Source organism: Mycteria americana, chromosome 1 (genome assembly GCF_035582795.1).
Source record: "Mycteria americana isolate JAX WOST 10 ecotype Jacksonville Zoo and Gardens chromosome 1, USCA_MyAme_1.0, whole genome shotgun sequence".
Classification (NCBI taxonomy): Eukaryota; Metazoa; Chordata; class Aves; order Ciconiiformes; family Ciconiidae; genus Mycteria; species Mycteria americana.
Window position 1 is genome coordinate 14,597,563 of NC_134365.1, and position 17,909 is coordinate 14,615,471.

Below are 17,909 nucleotides of genomic sequence, written 5' to 3' on the forward strand. Positions count from 1 at the left end.
CATTAATGTTGTCCTATGTGCTGAACACGCCTTCCTAACTACCTTTTCATCCTAATTAAGCCTTCATCTTAAGTGCTCCTTTTCAACCCCGTTGCCCTTTAAAGGTCAAGACTACCAAATAGGTGGTACATGAAGGAAACTACACAGAATATCAACTAATGAAAAATTCATTAGGGTGTTACCCTTCCTGACCACACAGTTTAAAAGGATCTGAGATTTATGGTGAAATCAGGACCTTTTTTTTTGCTTCATTTCCCAGTCCTCATCTGCTTATATACCTGCAAATACAAAATTCCATCTGATTATTAGTGGTGAGAGAAATCCAAGGGTATGCACTTTAATGTGGCCACAGCTAGGTGATGAATTTAATATAAAGATATCCCCAAAACACTACAGCTTAAGCTATTCTGCAGTCGATAGAAAGTGTTAAACATTCTTTAAAAAAAGGCAATTCCCTTGGATGAATCCCTAAATAGGGTTATGATTAAATCAGACATTTGGGAATAAGCTGGAAACTGGCAAATGCCTCGTTTAGATTTATGATTCAAAAGCCAAGTACTGCTGAGCTCAGCAGCAGTCCCCCGGCTCACGCCGGTTTTTATCAGTTACAAAACCAATCTGCACTGTATTTCAAACCTAACGTAGGCACATGGGGAAACGTGATACATTTTGAACGTCAGGCCGAAATTTGATTTACTCAGACATGCATCCATGCCTCTCCTGCTCCATCATACCGGGGATTTTACTGGTTCCTACTGGTACAGGTTAAGGTATTCTCACCATATATTCATGACAATCCTGTCATATAGGGTGTTTCCTACTCAGCCTGTTCTTACCCTTTTTTAATTTGACCTTTATTTGACCTTTGACCTTCAGTTGATAGGACTAAAGGCTACTAGTGAAATCTTAAGTCTAATTTTGAAACTTCTGGGAGCCTGCACCCTTCTGCAGCTCACCCGCAGCAGACACCAGCTACCAAGCTGTGACGGCAAACGTTTACCTACCAAACCATTCGGGTTATATGGCTGTTAACCACTCTGGGTCACTGTGAGAATAATCCATAGAAGATTTTTGTAAATTTTCCTGAAAAGCAAAATTCCTCTGTCATCGCAAATTTACAGCGTTATAAAAGTCGCCCATCCTTGGGCACAGCCAAGGGTGGGTGGGCTTCTGCGGGTGAGCGACAGATCCTAGCAGATCAAGTGAGCTGTTCCCTTCTCACTAGCTGAATGAAACTGCAGGGTAGCTCCAGGCTGGCTTTCGTTGGAGGTGCCCAATATTTATGCAGTAATTCAGTTTAGGAATGGATACATTTTGCTGGCTTTTTAAAAACAGTAATTCAAAATAAAAGGATCGATACCAGTCCTTAGAACTATTAACATTGCAGTCAATTGCAGGGTGACAGGTAATGATGACCTCAAATAGTCAAAAGAACAACTTCAGGTAAAAACAAATTTAAATGATGTATTTCTGAGCCTTCTAGGATTTTGGTTTCTGATCCATTAAAAAACCCAAGCTGCTTGCCAAGCTACCTGATAGCTCTTATTCCCAGCTGAGATTTCCAGAGTTTAATCACACCTCTGCTGAGATACTTTTGGAGAATTACTTTTTTAAAAATAGGAATATGATTTGGAAACACATATCCAGGGGTCCACAGAGGAAGCAGGCTACATTTCCTGCTTGCTTTTTTATTGAACCATTTGTATCATAAAAACATTTTTCCTTCATATTTTGAACACAGATATGAATTAACAAATTAAGTGTGTTCCCAATTTGCCCTCAGCCCAAGCCACAACTTCTGCCATAATTTATAGCCACAACTACACAGTGAAAATGTGCGATAACTTACAGCAGGTTTTCTAAGTAATACAGTGTACAACCGTGCTGTTGATAATATGAACTAAATAGCATTTAGTTTTGCTCTGCCCTAGCTATTGTGTTTGTACAGATGTGTTAAAAACAGCACTACCCAGACATAACTTGGAATATATCAATGGTTTACAATGTTAAAAAAGTTCATTTTTTAGAAACAGTAATCACACTTCAGAGAAAGAGCAAGAGGTTATAATGTTATCCATCAGGCTATAAAATAAGTGAAAAAAACCCCAAACCAAACATGACTATGCCTCTCATCATCATCAGCGTACCCACTGGAGTTGCTCCTTTCCAAAGTTTAGGTTAGGAACTCTAGATAAGGAGAAGAATAAATGTGCTGCAGTTTTAAATAGATTTTTTTAATCCCTCATGTTGAGTGGAACATCGACCAGAAAGCTAAACTTGAACTTGAGGGCCATTTTCCTTTGCGGCAATGACTTTTTACACTTTCTCTGGTGAAAGAGTGAGCTAAACTTACCAAGGGAAAATTGAAGGACGGATGCAGTAGTTGTGTTAAGGCCAGTGGTGGTCTACAGGAAGAAAAGCAAACAGCAGAGAGTTTGTGTTAGATTGGCAAAACAATACATTCATCACTTGTTTTTCTTTGAAAGCATGGAAACTCTCTGGATACCCAGATCTCCAGTGCATAAAACTATTAATCGCCAGCTCTTTCAGGTTGAGTGATCATGGACGTTTCTGTTATGTCATTTTGATTATTGATATCTCGTCATATGTCAAAGCTGGAATTTTTTTTTCTTTTACTGTATTAATGTCTATAAACTGAGCACATCTATGTGAAACAGTGGCGCTTGACCAGTGTTTAGAAGATTGAAAAAGTGAACCCTGTGGTCTATGGTCAGCTTAGTATAATTCTGTATATACAGAATGGTTTTCACTTCTCCCAGCACAGAACAAGAACAAAAAATGATCATAAATAAATAATAAAAATAACATTAAGTAAACCTAAAATAATAAAATGAAGTATTAAGAGGGAATAACAAAATCTAAATCTTCAACAGCAAATCAAACAAAACCTTGGTGATAATGCATGGTATATACAATGAAATTTTGTAGTAGCATCTCCACACTGTTGACATCCAACCAAGACCTAGAAACAGGCAGAAAACACCGAGCAGCTCGCTCTGTATTCAGAAAACCACCCTCCTTTGATGCCTTTCTTGCTCCCTTCTTTCAATGCCTCCATATTTCAGTAGTTCAAATTGGGACTATTTTCCTGAAAATACTGTAAGATAAAAAGCACTAGAGTGTTGTGAAGGACACCTATTTATTTTCAATTCATTTTGAAAGTTGGACTTAACAATACTGCTACATAACAAGCAAGGCAGAAGCACTGCCTAACACCACTGCCTGATCTAGTTATTTTGTCAAAAGCTGAAAAATCATTGCAACTGTTTAGCAAACAGAAAGACCAAGTGGAGGGTCACCCCAAAAAGAGGAGACTCAAAGTTTGGTTCGTTCACTTTAGCAAAAGCCCCAACAAAGATATAATTTATCATTATAAGCAGATTTTAGAGGCTACATTGAAGAAGGAAAAATGTACAAGCTGAAAGACAATGGCAACATTAGATCAAAAGAGAAAAAGAAAAAAGGCACGATGTGGCCAGACAGTAAGTTTACACAATCATAGAAGAAGTCATCTAATTGTAAGAACAGGGACAACAAGCACCTTAAATAAATTAATCTGATATTGTTGCCAGTGATGCCTGCATCCTAGATTTCAAGACCTTGGAGTTGTCTTCCCATGTCAGACCCTATGCACCAATAATTCATGTCATTTCCCATGAGAGCAGCAACAGACTCTTCCATTGGATGTGCTCCTTGTGATCTGCATCCATGCACCATGTCGTATCATGGATATGCCACAGAGAAGTCAAACTTCTGAGCAAATTCAGCCCCAGAAGTAAGGTCCTGGGGCTAGCAGGCTTTGGCTACCAGAGCTCAGCTGGGAATGGGCATGGAGGAAGCTCCACGCAGAGTACCCGGAGGACTTGAATGATCCTCCTGCTTTGCTTGTATGAGTCATGTAGAGGAAACAGAACAGTAGGTAAGAATGAAAAAAAGTGGTAATCAGCAAAATATAGATAAACGTTTGAGCTCATGGACACTAAACTGTCATTTTCTAAAAAAGCCAGCACCCAAGTAAAGATTAGACTCAATGACTTGGAAGATCCTACTTTCTTTCAAGTGCCCATTAACTATGGCTGTATTACAAAGGCAATTTCATCAGCATTTTGTAATGATGAACAGTACAATTTCTGCATAATTTCCCTGAGTGACATGGTGAAAGCAGAGATTCTTCCATTATCAGGTGTTCCTGTGCTCTTCAATTATCTACTATGCAGATAAACATGAAAAGTGGTGTGAGAGATCTCTCTTGTCTGAAGTCCCTTATTACCCTGTGCATCGCTGCACAACGCTGAACAAAAGCCAGTCCTAAATGCAGATGTTTTCTGACTGTTATTTAGGACTCCATTGACACAGAACAAATGTTATCTCTCAGCCACCTGTATTGGCTTTTCTGTCTTTGGAAACTTTCAGAAGAATTTACATATCTTTGCAAATGTATATTCAGAATGTATGTGTATATGCAAATGTATATCATTAAAAAATTCCTAGGCGATAGCCCCCTCCACTCCCTTCCATCTACTAACATCAGCTTTTGGGTAGCTGCATGTTAAATCAGCTCGAATAGGTGACTTCTGTTAAACTATTAGTCTTTTTCCTTTGCAGGTTAGTTTTAATCTGGATTAATTTTCTGGTGTGGTTCGCCATGCAGCCCACCAACGCTCATACGGATACCATCTCTCCCCCCGGCAGGAGGGGACAGGCAATGGTGCAGAAAGGCAAAAGGGACCGGACTTCTTCCAGTGCCGGCGTGCACCAAGTTGAGGTATTCGTGGAATGATGCCTTTGAAAATAATGAATGGAGACCTGCATGACTTGGCATGAATTTTTGGTGTGTTTTGTTTCTTTTCTACATACTTATTACATATGGAGAAGAACTTCTTATAAATATTAAAGAATGTGATCCGCACTGAAATGCACTGAAGATTAGCTGATAACAAGGCTACGTGTGCATTAGGAGGGTGCATGGAAATTTAGGAAATTTATCACAGTTATTAATGCTCTGTGAACTAAGACAGATTCAGTGGGACAGATTCCCAAGGCTTCACGATCATCTCAAACAGCAACTTTAAAAACTACCTGAAAACTTGGCACTATCTGTACATAATGTTTACTTAAAAGAGTTTTCCTCTCTTTGGAATATTCCTAACAGGTAATTTTAGTCTTTAAGCAAAAATAGGGAAGCTGCATTTACATAACTCCTTTAAAAATACAGTCACATCGCCATTTAAGTCGATTCTGTCAGGATCGATTCAGTATTAGGTACCACATTTATCAGGCCAAATAATAAAGTGCTTTCTGACTTGAGTTATGAGTACCTATTATATTAGTTTACATTCAATTAATTATGTTGTGCAAGTTCTAATTTGAAAACAAAACCCTTTATCAATGTTCAGTGGCCCGTATCACCAAGAAATTAAATGTATCAGTTATCACAGAAGAGGCATTCACGTAGACTTAAAATAGACTATGTTGTAAGTCATTTCAGTAATGCTTTAGCAAAAAGCGTTAGACCTACTAAAAACTTTTTGCAAAGTTCTGCAAAGGGCTACTAAGTTCAGACACTGCAGACAGTCTGGCAGGGAGCCTTTACTAGCTATTTTCCTTTGCTTGCCACATCTCCGACGCTATACATCTTTCCAGGATTTTGCCAGTGGTAAATTCTCACCAATAGCCACAGAGAGCTGGCATTAAAACACTCTCTGCCTGCAGTGACAGGCAGCTGCTGGGAGGCAGGAGAAGAGAGGGAGGTCAAGGAAGCAAACCAGCAGCTGTCACAGCTGTTGATATAATACATTTTGCAAATTCAACTCTTCTTGACTAAGTATTTTAAAGCAATAATGTGGCACTAGGAACCATGAACAGGAACAGAGATTTCAAGAGCCATTTCAAGCAGGGACAGAACAGGGTTCAAATAGTAAAGGTGATAGAATAAAAATGCGTAATGACTGGAGAAATGAAACAGGTTTCAAAATTTATGAAAGGAAGAGATATGTTGTGAAATTGCTGAAACGTGACTACAAATCGGAAACAGGTTGGTTCTCAGAAAAAAGGGTTTTAAACCTACGTCCATATTCAAAAATAAAACTAGGTCAGACTTCTGGCATGAACACTGTCCTGTGCTCATCCAAAACGTTAAGCCATTAGCATGTTCCTTCAGAAGGATTTGATTTTTCTGCAACACTGCCATAATATTTATAAACACTTTCATTATTAGGCTGCTAACTGTTTATAAGCATGATGTTTCTTTCAGCTGATTATTTAATCACACCACTTTGGCATCATAATAAATTTTTCCAAGTTCCTGATGCCATGATAGTGCTATTTTACCACATGGTAATACGACAAATACACTCCAACACTGCATTTTGAAGCCAATTCGTGATTACTAAGGATAGTCTAAATTACATATCAGCAGGGAGAAGACAGCTAATTAATGACATTTCAAAACCCTCATAGCTGGGACCCTGGGTTTGCTAAATGTCATAAATAGATTGCTTTTCAAGGAGTGTTACCTATGCTCAATACTGCAACTAAAAATTAGTTTAAAAATTGGGAAAAATATCCCAGTGGTGTGACTTCATTTTTGCACAGGACATAAAACAATGCATCTCTTCTCAAGGCAGGTATTGAAGCATAGTACATTCAAATAGGATTCAAAGTAGCAGAGAGGCAATTTAGCATCCCTGTCAGGATTCCCTGGCTGGAGCTGGCTGTGAGGGAAATGACTGAAATTCTCCTTTATCCGTAAAACCTCTGAATTAGTTTTATATGTGTTTGTGACTTTGAGACACCACACCAGCAATATCTACATTGCATTTGTGGAAATCTGGTCTCAGTTAAGGATGTAAAATTAACCCTGTTAAAAGAATTGTCAGTGTCTGAAATGAAGAGAAGATGCCTGGCCAAAACCACTTCTGTTTTATGGCTCTCTTCCATGTATGCTCTTCAAATAGCTCTAATCAGCCTCTCCCTCCTCTCAGAAGACTGTTGAAAACATGAAAATTAATTTTGAATTACACAGGCTTTGAGTTGGTCTTTTAATTTTGCAGTTCTTTCCAAAACTCCCGTTTTATGTATATCATTGCAGCTAGCTGCCCAGCATCAGCATGTGCCCATTGGTTATATACCTTTCAATTAATTTTCCACACCCGGATGATCCCAAGTTAATGCAAATGGCACCATGTTGTTTCTTACAGCAATTTTATGACCAAACTACCCCGCAATGAGATTAATTCTGTCACCTTCATCATGACTCGGTTTGTTACATACACTTTCCTGAGACTGGCAGGTGCTTGCTCCAGGCTGCATTTAAGTCTGTAAGATGCATTGTTCACAAGTGACGTTTTACAACCAAATTAACATTTGTCAACAGCGACAAGAAAAAACAGGACACGGCTAATAAAATAAGAGAAGAAAAATGAACCTTCGTTCTTTTTCATTGTCAGAAATAAAAAGAGAATGATGCCAGTTTGACAACACCGTTCTATTTCCATGCCTTTCCGGTCTTTTATGGATACTTTAAATAACTTGGATGCACACCAGATGAAGAGACTTTCTCTTGCAAACTATTGCAATAACCTTTGATTGGCATCTATAGTTTAAAACACTGGTGCTCTTCTGGGTGCTCTTCTATGGCCCTATTGCTTTGCCTAAGAGCCTCTCTGCTGAACACCAGACTTTCAAAGCACACCGACACCGGTGCAGCCGAGGCAGCCTGGATTCATAGCCTGCAGTCCCAGCCTGGCAGATGAGCCAGCCTTCACTTACCAGTTCTCTGGGACCATATGGCTCACAGAAAGTGACGGCGTTGCCGTGCATTATCACACCGCACTGCTCTCCAACCTCGCCGTTACTGCATTCAGACCTGCAGGAAGAACACACCATGTTCAAAATGGAAATCAGAAACTGTACATTTGAGACCACATCGGCCTTGTAAACTGTAAAATAAGTATGTTATATCATGGTGCTGAACGTAAAGAGCAACTGTAAATATGATGCGCTAGAGCTGCCTCTGGAAAAAGCCCCTTGCAAATAAGTACTTGCTCTCTGCACACTGTCCCCCCAAAAAGGAGAGTCCCTGCTCATTGACTGCAAAACATCACACCATGGGAAAGCAAGGTGAACTCTTACATGTATAATTTACCCTGGAGTTACTCGTCTTCCAAAATCCTTACTGCACGTTTGATACAACATATGTACACCCATTGTGGAGTTACTGTACAAAGCAGCCCAGGAGAAGGGGTTAGGACCCTGCTCCGGCCCGCAGGGTTATTCACCCCAAAGGGCAGACTCGAGGCTGCAGACCCTACCCAAAACTGGGCACCAAGTTTAGAAGCCTCTTGGTACAGCAGCGTGTTACCCGCTGCTGTAACAAGGGTCTTGCTGCTGCTTTCTATTTGTATTTGTCATGTCCCATATTCCTACTAACAGAGAGTTGCCAGTCTGTTCACCTTTTAGGGGAAAAAGTATGAAGAAAATCTCAGAGAGGCTGGTAAGTGCTGCTGAGCCAACTAATTGCACCTCTCCTGATATTTCTTAATTTAATATGAAGGACTTTGTGGGCAGCCTGACTGTGGAGCAGAGGGAAAGGGCCCTCTCCCTCACCTTCGAGGATCAGGGTATCGGCTCTTGGCCTGAGCAGCAGATTTTCAAACAATTTTGGAGATGCTCCCAGCCCCTGACAAACTGCCTGCAATGCGGCAGACCAACATTGCCTTTGGGCATCCAAAGCTCAGCTTTAACATTAAACCTACAGGCAAACATTTGCTCCCGGAGCAACTCCATTGTAAGCAAGGGTGAACTCACTCCAAACCTTCTTATTTCTTGCTGATTTGTGTCTGTACATTGATAACTGGTATTTTAGAGTTTTAAGTGCAATGGACTTATGTAAGGGGTATTTAGGCAGGCTTTTGGCTTCTCTCACATGGCATGCCTCAGACTTGGCCACCCTTTCTGATGCATAATGTCACCAAAATACACATTCCCATATACACAGCCCAGATTAGTTTAGTAGCGTGCAAATGTTTGGTTTTCTTCTGTCTTTTCATTCTCTGGCTAATTTCTGGATGGCAGATCTTACAGGAAATCGGATGAAAAGGAAGAAATCCCAAAGAGATCAGGACTTGCTGTCAACATATACGATAGTTTTCAATGATCGTAGCTGATCATAGATAATTGATACATACTATCAATGTATAGTTGATTCCTACACAAATTTCCTTGAGGTCTTTTCACCTCTTTTCCTAATTTATGTTGCTTGTTTGTCTTTTCATTAATAAGTGTTATCTTAAACCTCTGCAAGTCTTTCTGTAAACTGCTTGGAGCAGCATTTTTCTGTTCCTGAGTATCTGAAAACCATCAGCCCACCATGGTCCTGGACAGGGCAAATGAAATCTCCAGCTGCATTGTGAGGAAGAGACTGGTAGCGTTATCGGCTACCCCATGGAGCTGGGACAGCTTTTCCCTGCAGGAGCCATGCATCCAAAAGGTCTGAGCAAGGGAGGATGGGCTGCTGCAAACCCAGGTAGTGATTAGAAATAATGTTTAAATTAATTCTTAAAGTACACGTTTAACTAAATGGAGCTACCTGGTCTGCTCCCGGAGCAGACTGGGGCTCCTCACCACTCCCCTGGCTTCCCAGGGCAGCAAAGTGTGGGTAACTTTTGGCAAAATGGGTTAACTCTGGGCGGCGTACAATACCCTGCAGAATACCCTGCAGGTCTGTGAGTGCTAAGCTCTGCTGAGCTATAGACGTTACGTTTTCAGATGCATAGATGTGGTGAATCATTGATTGCACTGGTTATTTTGGGTCTCTTCAGTTGGTCCTGGGTGAATTCAGCACAGGACTGGCTTTCTCATGCTCAAGTCCGTTACAGAAGTCAAAGATGAATGCCTTGTTCCCACTTTCCAAATCTCTCCTTTATTCTGAGATTTTATTAAAGGTCAGTTTCAGCTCCACTTCCCAAAACAAAGTCAGATGTAAAAAATCCTTGAGTTTTTTTCCTGTATGAGTGTGTCAATAAAGTCATTCAGCAATTCACACTGATAGCATTTAGGATTTTGAATTTAAGCAGCAAAATTAAATCCTCTAATAAAGTAATGTAGTTCCTATCGAATTCAATGAGTTAATATTTACTTATAGAAGCCACAGTCAGCCCATAATTTTATTTCTCAATATAAGGCAAGAAGAGAGCATGTGAGTGAACGAAATTGTGCTTTAAGAGAAAGTAGAGAAACAGAGTTCATGGAGGACATGTTTTGTCGTTATCTAAATTTCACTTGATCCCTAGACTCTGATAACTGAAGAACAGAGGGACAGGAACTAGAAGAATACCTGGAATTCTGTAGGATTCTGGCTGTTTATGAGCATTATTTTCATTATCTGCCCCTACATTTTGGAATTTTATAGTGGAGTATCTACCTGAACTCCTGATATGTGCAGGGAGAGACAGGTATGGCAGAAAACTTGGCCTATGAATACTATGGAGGGACCACTTAGCCCCTCATGAAAGGTCAGGCTGCATAATCCAAGGGATATTTTAATTTTGTAATTCTCATAATTCAATGAATACAAAGTGATTCAGCTGTTCATCTATTCTACTTCTGTAACGTGGTCTATGAAATACTGTCTGGAAATCCAGAAACACTGTCCTTCTAATACAGCTGTTTCACCATCACTCATCTTTTCTAGGATGACTCCTTTCATAAGAAATTGGATGGCTGTTGGTAATCCTGATTCAAACCTTTGTGCTCTCTTTGAAATGCATTACTTCTGACAATAAATTGCTCACTAGCTTGACAGGAATGCATGAAGAGTAAGATAATTGATCTGCTGTTCCTCAGATCATCGTCACAGTACTACGTGTTTAGAAACGATCCAATTTGCTCCTTTCCTGGTGCAGACAGGAAGGTTAATTTATTTTCCATTTATACAAACAGGAGACAGTATTAATTGCCCTGGCTGGGTGCAGCTTTTTACATTATCTTTCTCACCTGCCTGATCTAAAATCTTAGCACGTTAAAATCACTTTAGCTTTCTCTTCACAGCTGGTACTCGCTGCCACTGTTGACGTGTGTCATATTCATCTAGATGTCTTCTCTGCAGACCTGCCATCGCTCTCATCTCTGGCTTAGAGAGTCCCACCTCTATCTGCTATTGTTCTTCACTTTGCTGAAGGGGAAACATCTGCTGTTTCCTCATCCCTATTTGTCATCTCGTTTCCCTCTACGATACCTGAGTTTGTGGACATTATATTGACTGATGTCTTTTGTGATGTCTGGACTATAAAGAAGATAAACATCTCAAGCTGCCAAGAGATTTTTAAACATAAATCTTTCTGAAGTTTAATCCCACAGTTTTAGTGCAATTTGGAAACCACTTCAGGACTTCTTTCTCCTGTCACAAAGCTCTTCTCCACCTCTTTGCCACTGGAAATATCACTGTACCTCTTCATTTCTCGTACGCCATGAAAAAGTGATTGAACCCGTTTCTTATTGATTGATTTTACATGCTCAGCTTTTCTTCATGTCATCTTTGAAGAGTATGTCTTCTGTAAGTGATTGCAGTTTGGAGTGCTGATAGGCTTTGCGGTGAAACGTGGCATCAAGTTGGGAAGGATTGTTTAGCCAGCAACAAGCTTCTGTACAGAGTCTTTCTTTTTTAAATGTACGGAATCCCGTTTGTCTACAGCCCTACTGTTAAAACTAAGTGTTTTATGCAGAAGCATACATTAATGCCAGCATCTCTTCTTTACTAATTTATGCATCTTCTTTTTCCCCCTTTTTTGTCTCAACATTAAATCATGTATCATAGGATTAAACAGAATATTTTTTCTAGATTTGTTCTTGTTTGGCCTATTTTAGTTCTTATATAGCACCTTTTTTATACTCTCCTCTGCAATTTTATGAGGTTACATGGAGGGAAGATGGTCACAGAAACAGGTGCTCAACGACCTAGACAGTCTTCCAAATACCACCCATATCGGACCTCTTCTCATCCAGCCATTCCCTGGCCCTTCCCTGGCAAGTGGTACATGGCGCAGATTCCCTTTCCCTACAGAGGAAACCAATTACTTCCATGGTTCCTGAGCTTTCTGAACTAACACACTCCTGCCAGTTTTCAGCAAGTCTCATGGATCACCCATCACCTGTACTATTAGACTTTTCATTGAAAAATGCACTAAACATTACTGTCTAATTAGCTCCGCAAGTCAGCTGTGAACCGCTTAGCATGGCCATTGGTGCTACGTTTACCATGGAGTGGGAGTCACTTACCTACCTTAACTTCCACAGCTAATACATGTTAGGCATGAAATACATTGGACATTTATGAACGTGTGAAGCATATTTGTTTCACAAGCCAAAGAGATCTTTGTAAAGTTGGTGGCCAATGAGACCCAAGAAATGAGGAAATCTTTGCTTAAGTAAGCAGGCTTGTGCCTACGGGTTGGGGACTTTGGAAGTAATCACATTCTGACATGACTGCACGCTGGAAGAAAAGAATATAAAAATTAGTTGGACACACCACAGAAGAAAATCCTCATGGTGGTTGAGTCCCAAGAAAATGAGAGAGATGAGACATGCTCCCATTCCTGCATTCCCAGCACAGAAATCCTCCCTGCTTCCTTCTCCTTATGTGTCCTCTCCTGCTGCTTCCTCCTCTCCTTGTCCTTTCCCACTTTAGCAGTTTTTCCCATTTTCTTTCAATCACCAAACAGTGATTTAGGTCAGGAACCCATTCCCAGATGCTGTGATTTTTCTGTTTACGGAGAGCCCCATCCCAGCCTTCCCTTTCTCCTCCCCTTGCAGCTCCAGAAACACTTGTAGCCACTCCTTCTCTGCTCCTGAGCCTCCAAAGAAACAGATGGTTGCTGGATAGGATGTGTCTTTTAACGCATTTGAAAGAGCAGAAATCCATAAAAAACAGGCAGTCACTCTCGAAATCATACAGCGCCCTTGTGCAAAATAGTTGTTTGATGTGAGGCCTCTCCCAGCGATGGAGTGACACACAGGCTCTGCTGGGACTCATAAAATTAGACACACACAGAAGCTATAAAATGCTTTGCTTGTGCACTTGGACTGTGTGTCTCTGCCAGAGCTGCACATGCCAGAAAGGGGATCAGAAGGAGTGGGACAATATTAATCACATCCAAGCCAGTGTTCTGTAGGATTTGGGAAGAAAAGATCATAGGAAAATAGAAACACTTCTCTTTTCATCTTTACACAAATAATGGTTTCAGAAATTATTAGAGTGGCTTAATCTAACTGGCCCCTGGTGACACGGCACTGCTGGAGTATCAGTGCACACAAGGCAGCTGCTACCGCACGCTCCGAGCACAGCAGACCAGGGACCGAGCAGGCTGGAAATACTGCTCTAGCAGTTACTGCAATTGGTTGTGGTAAAGATGGGATTTTAGCAGCTGCCAGGGGAAAAAATGCAATTTTAGGGTGGATGGCGTAAACTGTTAATAATCCCTGATTTAACTCCCACTAGATAATCAAATGAGAATGAGCTTTCTGCCACTAAGCAGGTCTTCACTGGAGGCAGAGCTACTGTAGAAATCCTTTATGCAGAAAAGCTCATGACACCTCATTACAGTTTTCTTTTATTTGCGCTCCACTTCTATTTAGCACTGCTGAAGATGTTGGCTTTCCGGTGTTATTACAGGAAAATCTGTCTCAGGATTGCGGTGAGTTTTGGGACTCTCTCTCCCAGCACACACCTCTCTGCACTGACCCACCCACCAAGGTGGCTCAAGGTTAGTCCAGGGGGACCAAATCCAAATCTTGGGGACAAAAGGAGCAGGAGACGGGGGGCCCTTTTAGTCTGAAATTTCTCTGTCAAGACTTCTATAAAGCAAGGATGAATTTAAAGATAAGAGAGCAATGGATAAATAAATTACAGAGGCTCCCAACAGACAGGCCCTCTGTGAGTTATGAGACATCTGCAGGGAAATAATGCCTCCTCTCATTTCTTTCCACTCAAGTCCATTTAACACACTGCTGCTAAAGCTATCTACCTTGGCAGCTATTCTGTAACCCATTAAGAGTCCTTGATCTATTCATTCCCATAAAGAAAGAGGGGTTTTTTTATATTATAGTATTCCAGGTCCTTAATGCATCTGTCCAGAAAAACATTTAAAGAGATGAGACAAAAGGAACAAAGGGACGAAAAATAGTAGGCACATATTAAAAAGTATTACAATAAGTATGTGCAAAAGAAAAATATCCATAAAATTCCATAAACCACAATCTTTTTACATAAGATGGTGAAACTGTGAAAGACCTGCACAGATGGAAAACTGTGACAGGCCTTAATAAAGAAGGAAAATGAAGTCAGATTTCACAGAACATATGTATTCCTAACTGACAAATGCAGGTAACAGCTCAAATGCCCGTCAAGAATTTATTTGAACAAGATAAACTAACCCAGTACAATATTTCTGTATCTCATATGAATTAAATCAATAACATTAGTTATACTTATGAAATAGGAGTGGAAGGAATAGAAAACTCAGTAACTATCTCATACAATAAAAGGAGACTCCAACCTTCAAAACTTCATGCTAAGACCAATAGATGTGTTTATCTGGGTGTAGTATGACCAGTAGAAATATTCACTATACAGAACAGAATCAGTTTTGTACTAGAAGAGACCTATAACTTCCTCTTTTGTAAGGTACATACATATATCATATGAAACGGTACTCTATCCCTGTGATCATTGTGGTGGTAAAATTATTAATATTTAAGATTGAGAGGTCTGGCTAAGAGTTATCTTTGCTAGAAGAACATTCCTTTGGGCTAAAAGCTAACAGTCTGCGATCGTTTCCAACTCCCCACTTCTGAGCTAAGATGACACTGGGAGTGCCACTCCTCTAGGCTCCGCCAACAGCCATCTCTCCGTATTGTCCTGTTGTTTACTGTTGGAGTCCTTAAACTGTGTCAGCGGCTTAAGGAGTTCGTCCCTCCCAGGGATGGATACGTGGCTTTATTAACATTGAAATGATTGTTTTTCCTCACCTCTTCCCTTGTTTTCTGAAACAGTGTACGGGCTGGGTCTCTGCAATCACTTGGCAGAGAACGGGAGAGCAGAGGGGGAGATGGTATCTGAGTGCTCTCTCACTATGATCATAGCTAACAAAGCTTCTGCCTGACCCGTCCTAAACTGTGCTTGCCTTATTATGCACGTGGAGTCCCGAGATTCTCCAACAGCATCTACTGGTTAAAGAATGATAACAGCCTGTTCTTGCTGTTTCAGATGTAGACTGTGATAATATGAATGACCCTACTCAGGAATCCCATCAAACAACAAAACCCTAGCAATTGGGAGGTGCTGTATAGAGCTGGGAAGGGAAGGGTTTTCCTTCCTATACAATACAAAAGTTCTGAAAAAATTTGCCTTCCACAAAAAGAGAAAAAAGTCAACCTTAAACATTTTCAGCAGCTGAAAATTAGATGGAGGTATTTAATTCCAGTTCATTTTTTCTTTTGAATGATTTGGAAACATTTGTTTTCAGTTTAGAAGGAGTTGTTACTATAGTTAACTTCGCCAGAAATATGTGCTACATGAACGTGAAATAAAAAAAAAATTGAAAAAACAAAGTTTAATTATTGAGATTCATCACCTTTTCCATGAAAAGCTATGATTTCAAGAAATCAAAATCTTTGTACAAAAACACTCACTGAGCTCAGCTCTACTCCTTCTTTCTATTTTTGGATTCATTCAAAATTTGAAGTCAATGAGAATTTGTCACTCACTTCAATGGGCTTAAAATTTCTCAGTCACTCATTAATCAATTACTGAATAAACCAATATATTTAGGTCCCAATGGAGCAAAGCCACACATAAGCTTACACAAATGTAAGCTGAAGTATCTAAGAATTAATGTAATACAAATACTTCACTATAATAACCAAAATGTTTTAATTTGCTCAAATGTGTGTAAAGGAAAGCAGAAGTCTGAAACTCACCACATGGTAGGATTCAATTCTTGCTGATGGTAAGAGTCAAAGTCATCTCGTAGGATAATGCTGTCACTGTGCATTTCAGCTACAAAGAAAAGAAAGCACTATATGAAAAAATCCAGTGGAATCAGCCAGTGCTTTCTAAGTGTTGCCTTACCTAGGGCTAAAGGAATGCATTGTGAAATGAGGAAATCAGCTTTTTTAAGTACACTAGTTACAAAAGCAGGGTTTTCTCAGTTACAGGTTTCTTTGCTTACTCTGGATCATAGTACCACATAAAATTAAGAAGTCTCCCAATCTATCACCAAAGTGCGACAGCTGTGAAAAGATGCAGTCATCAAGTACGTACTAAATGTTTTAAGAACTTTTGTTCTGAGTTGTTGGTTGTTCTGAAAGTTCAGAAGAAAATCCCTCTGAATCCAGATTTTGGAAACACTGGCACAAGGAGGGATGAAATGTCCTAGTGAGTGTACTACACTTCTAATAGTCAGGGGGTTCATTCTGATAACTCATAAGCAAAAATCCATGAATTAACTGGAATTTCTCTGCTGCTGTCAGTGGAGCTGGCAGTAAAGGTCAGCTCATTTAAGGAGTATAAACTGTGAGTTACGTTACACAAATGTTTCTAACCATCAGTCTGCAAGCTTTGGACTCCACCTTTGCCCCTAGATTTGCGGTATCATTTATGTATGATGACCAAAAAAACCCCCAAATCCCCAAACTTTGGCAGCTGTGTTTGTATTAAACAGAACTTTCTCTACAAATACTTCCATTAAATGAATGAAGTAACTGTCACCTGCTATGCAAACTGAGCAAGGATGCCAGAATCTGTCCTGGACTAATCCAATGGCAACACACAGGTTGGTGGGTGCAAGGGCTGGAGCTCTGCTGCGTGCTCCGTGCCCGGCGTGGAGAGCAGGAGAAGTACCCCGCTCCTGGGTGCGCCTCGGAGGTGCACCGTGACAAAGCCTTCCTCCCAGTGACCCAGCACTGGGGTGATGGTGCTGTCCCACCCTGGGGGTACGGGTTCTCATGCAAACAGATGCGCGAATACATAGCGAGGAAGAAAACCTCTGCAGCGTGATATACTCGCACTGCAAGGGCTCAAAGACCATAAATAAACAGCAATAAAAATCACAATGAAAAAACAACTAATCAGAATTAGACATAATTCAATTCATTTTATATGAGTCTCATTTTTATTTGAATTCCCCAGAGCTAGTTTCATATGACCTCACAGATTATTTATTATAATAAAGTTAGTGATTCTGAGCTTTAGTAATAAGAATGACAAATCACCTACCTAGGTGAGGATGTAAGGGAGCTTCTGTCGGGGCTGCGGAGAACAAAGACATACAGTGCATGAATATCTTCTATGATCAGGGCTTAATTGCAGCATTAAAAATCAATTCAGCATAAAACAAATTGTACAGTACATGTTCTCTCAAGTCAACTATCCCAACAGTTTAATTATGAAAAATGTGATACACACTGAAAGTTATAAAAATATAATAGGAAAGAAAAACTAAATATTCTCTAATTAAAATAACCATCAATAATAAATGAAACACAGAAATGGTTGTACAGCAAGGTAAGAAATATCACTTCTAGTCTAGGATTATGAGATATTATTAGAAATAATTTGGATTAAGATTCAGTAATTCAATGATTGACAAAGAGAGCGGGAATTAGGCTGAACAAAAGAAATAGTCTAGGCAAGGCAAAAATGCCACACTTCGACCATTTATACTGCACTGGACAACATTTTACTGGGTATATGCTTTGGAGAAAAAAATCCTAGTATTCCTAGGGCGACAAGTAACAGATCGACTCCACAAATCACTGAATCAAACATTTATTTTAAAGGACATTTTTACATGCATTGCTGAATCAATTCCCCAGTAGGTCTTTGTCTTCCA

At 40.0% G+C, this 17,909-nt stretch overlaps 1 protein-coding gene across 1 annotated transcript in view; it reads right to left on the reverse strand.

Moving 5' to 3' along the window:
* RELN (reelin) overlaps window positions 1-17,909 on the reverse strand; it is a 293,553-nt gene that overhangs the window by 147,398 nt on the left and 128,246 nt on the right. The window contains exons 5-8 of the mRNA XM_075491501.1: window positions 17,294-17,326; window positions 15,997-16,075; window positions 7,792-7,888; window positions 2,354-2,405 (exon numbers count right to left, since the gene is read on the reverse strand). Of these exons, the coding sequence (XP_075347616.1) occupies window positions 2,354-2,405; window positions 7,792-7,888; window positions 15,997-16,075; window positions 17,294-17,326 (261 nt within the window). The remainder of the gene's footprint in view (window positions 1-2,353; window positions 2,406-7,791; window positions 7,889-15,996; window positions 16,076-17,293; window positions 17,327-17,909) is intronic.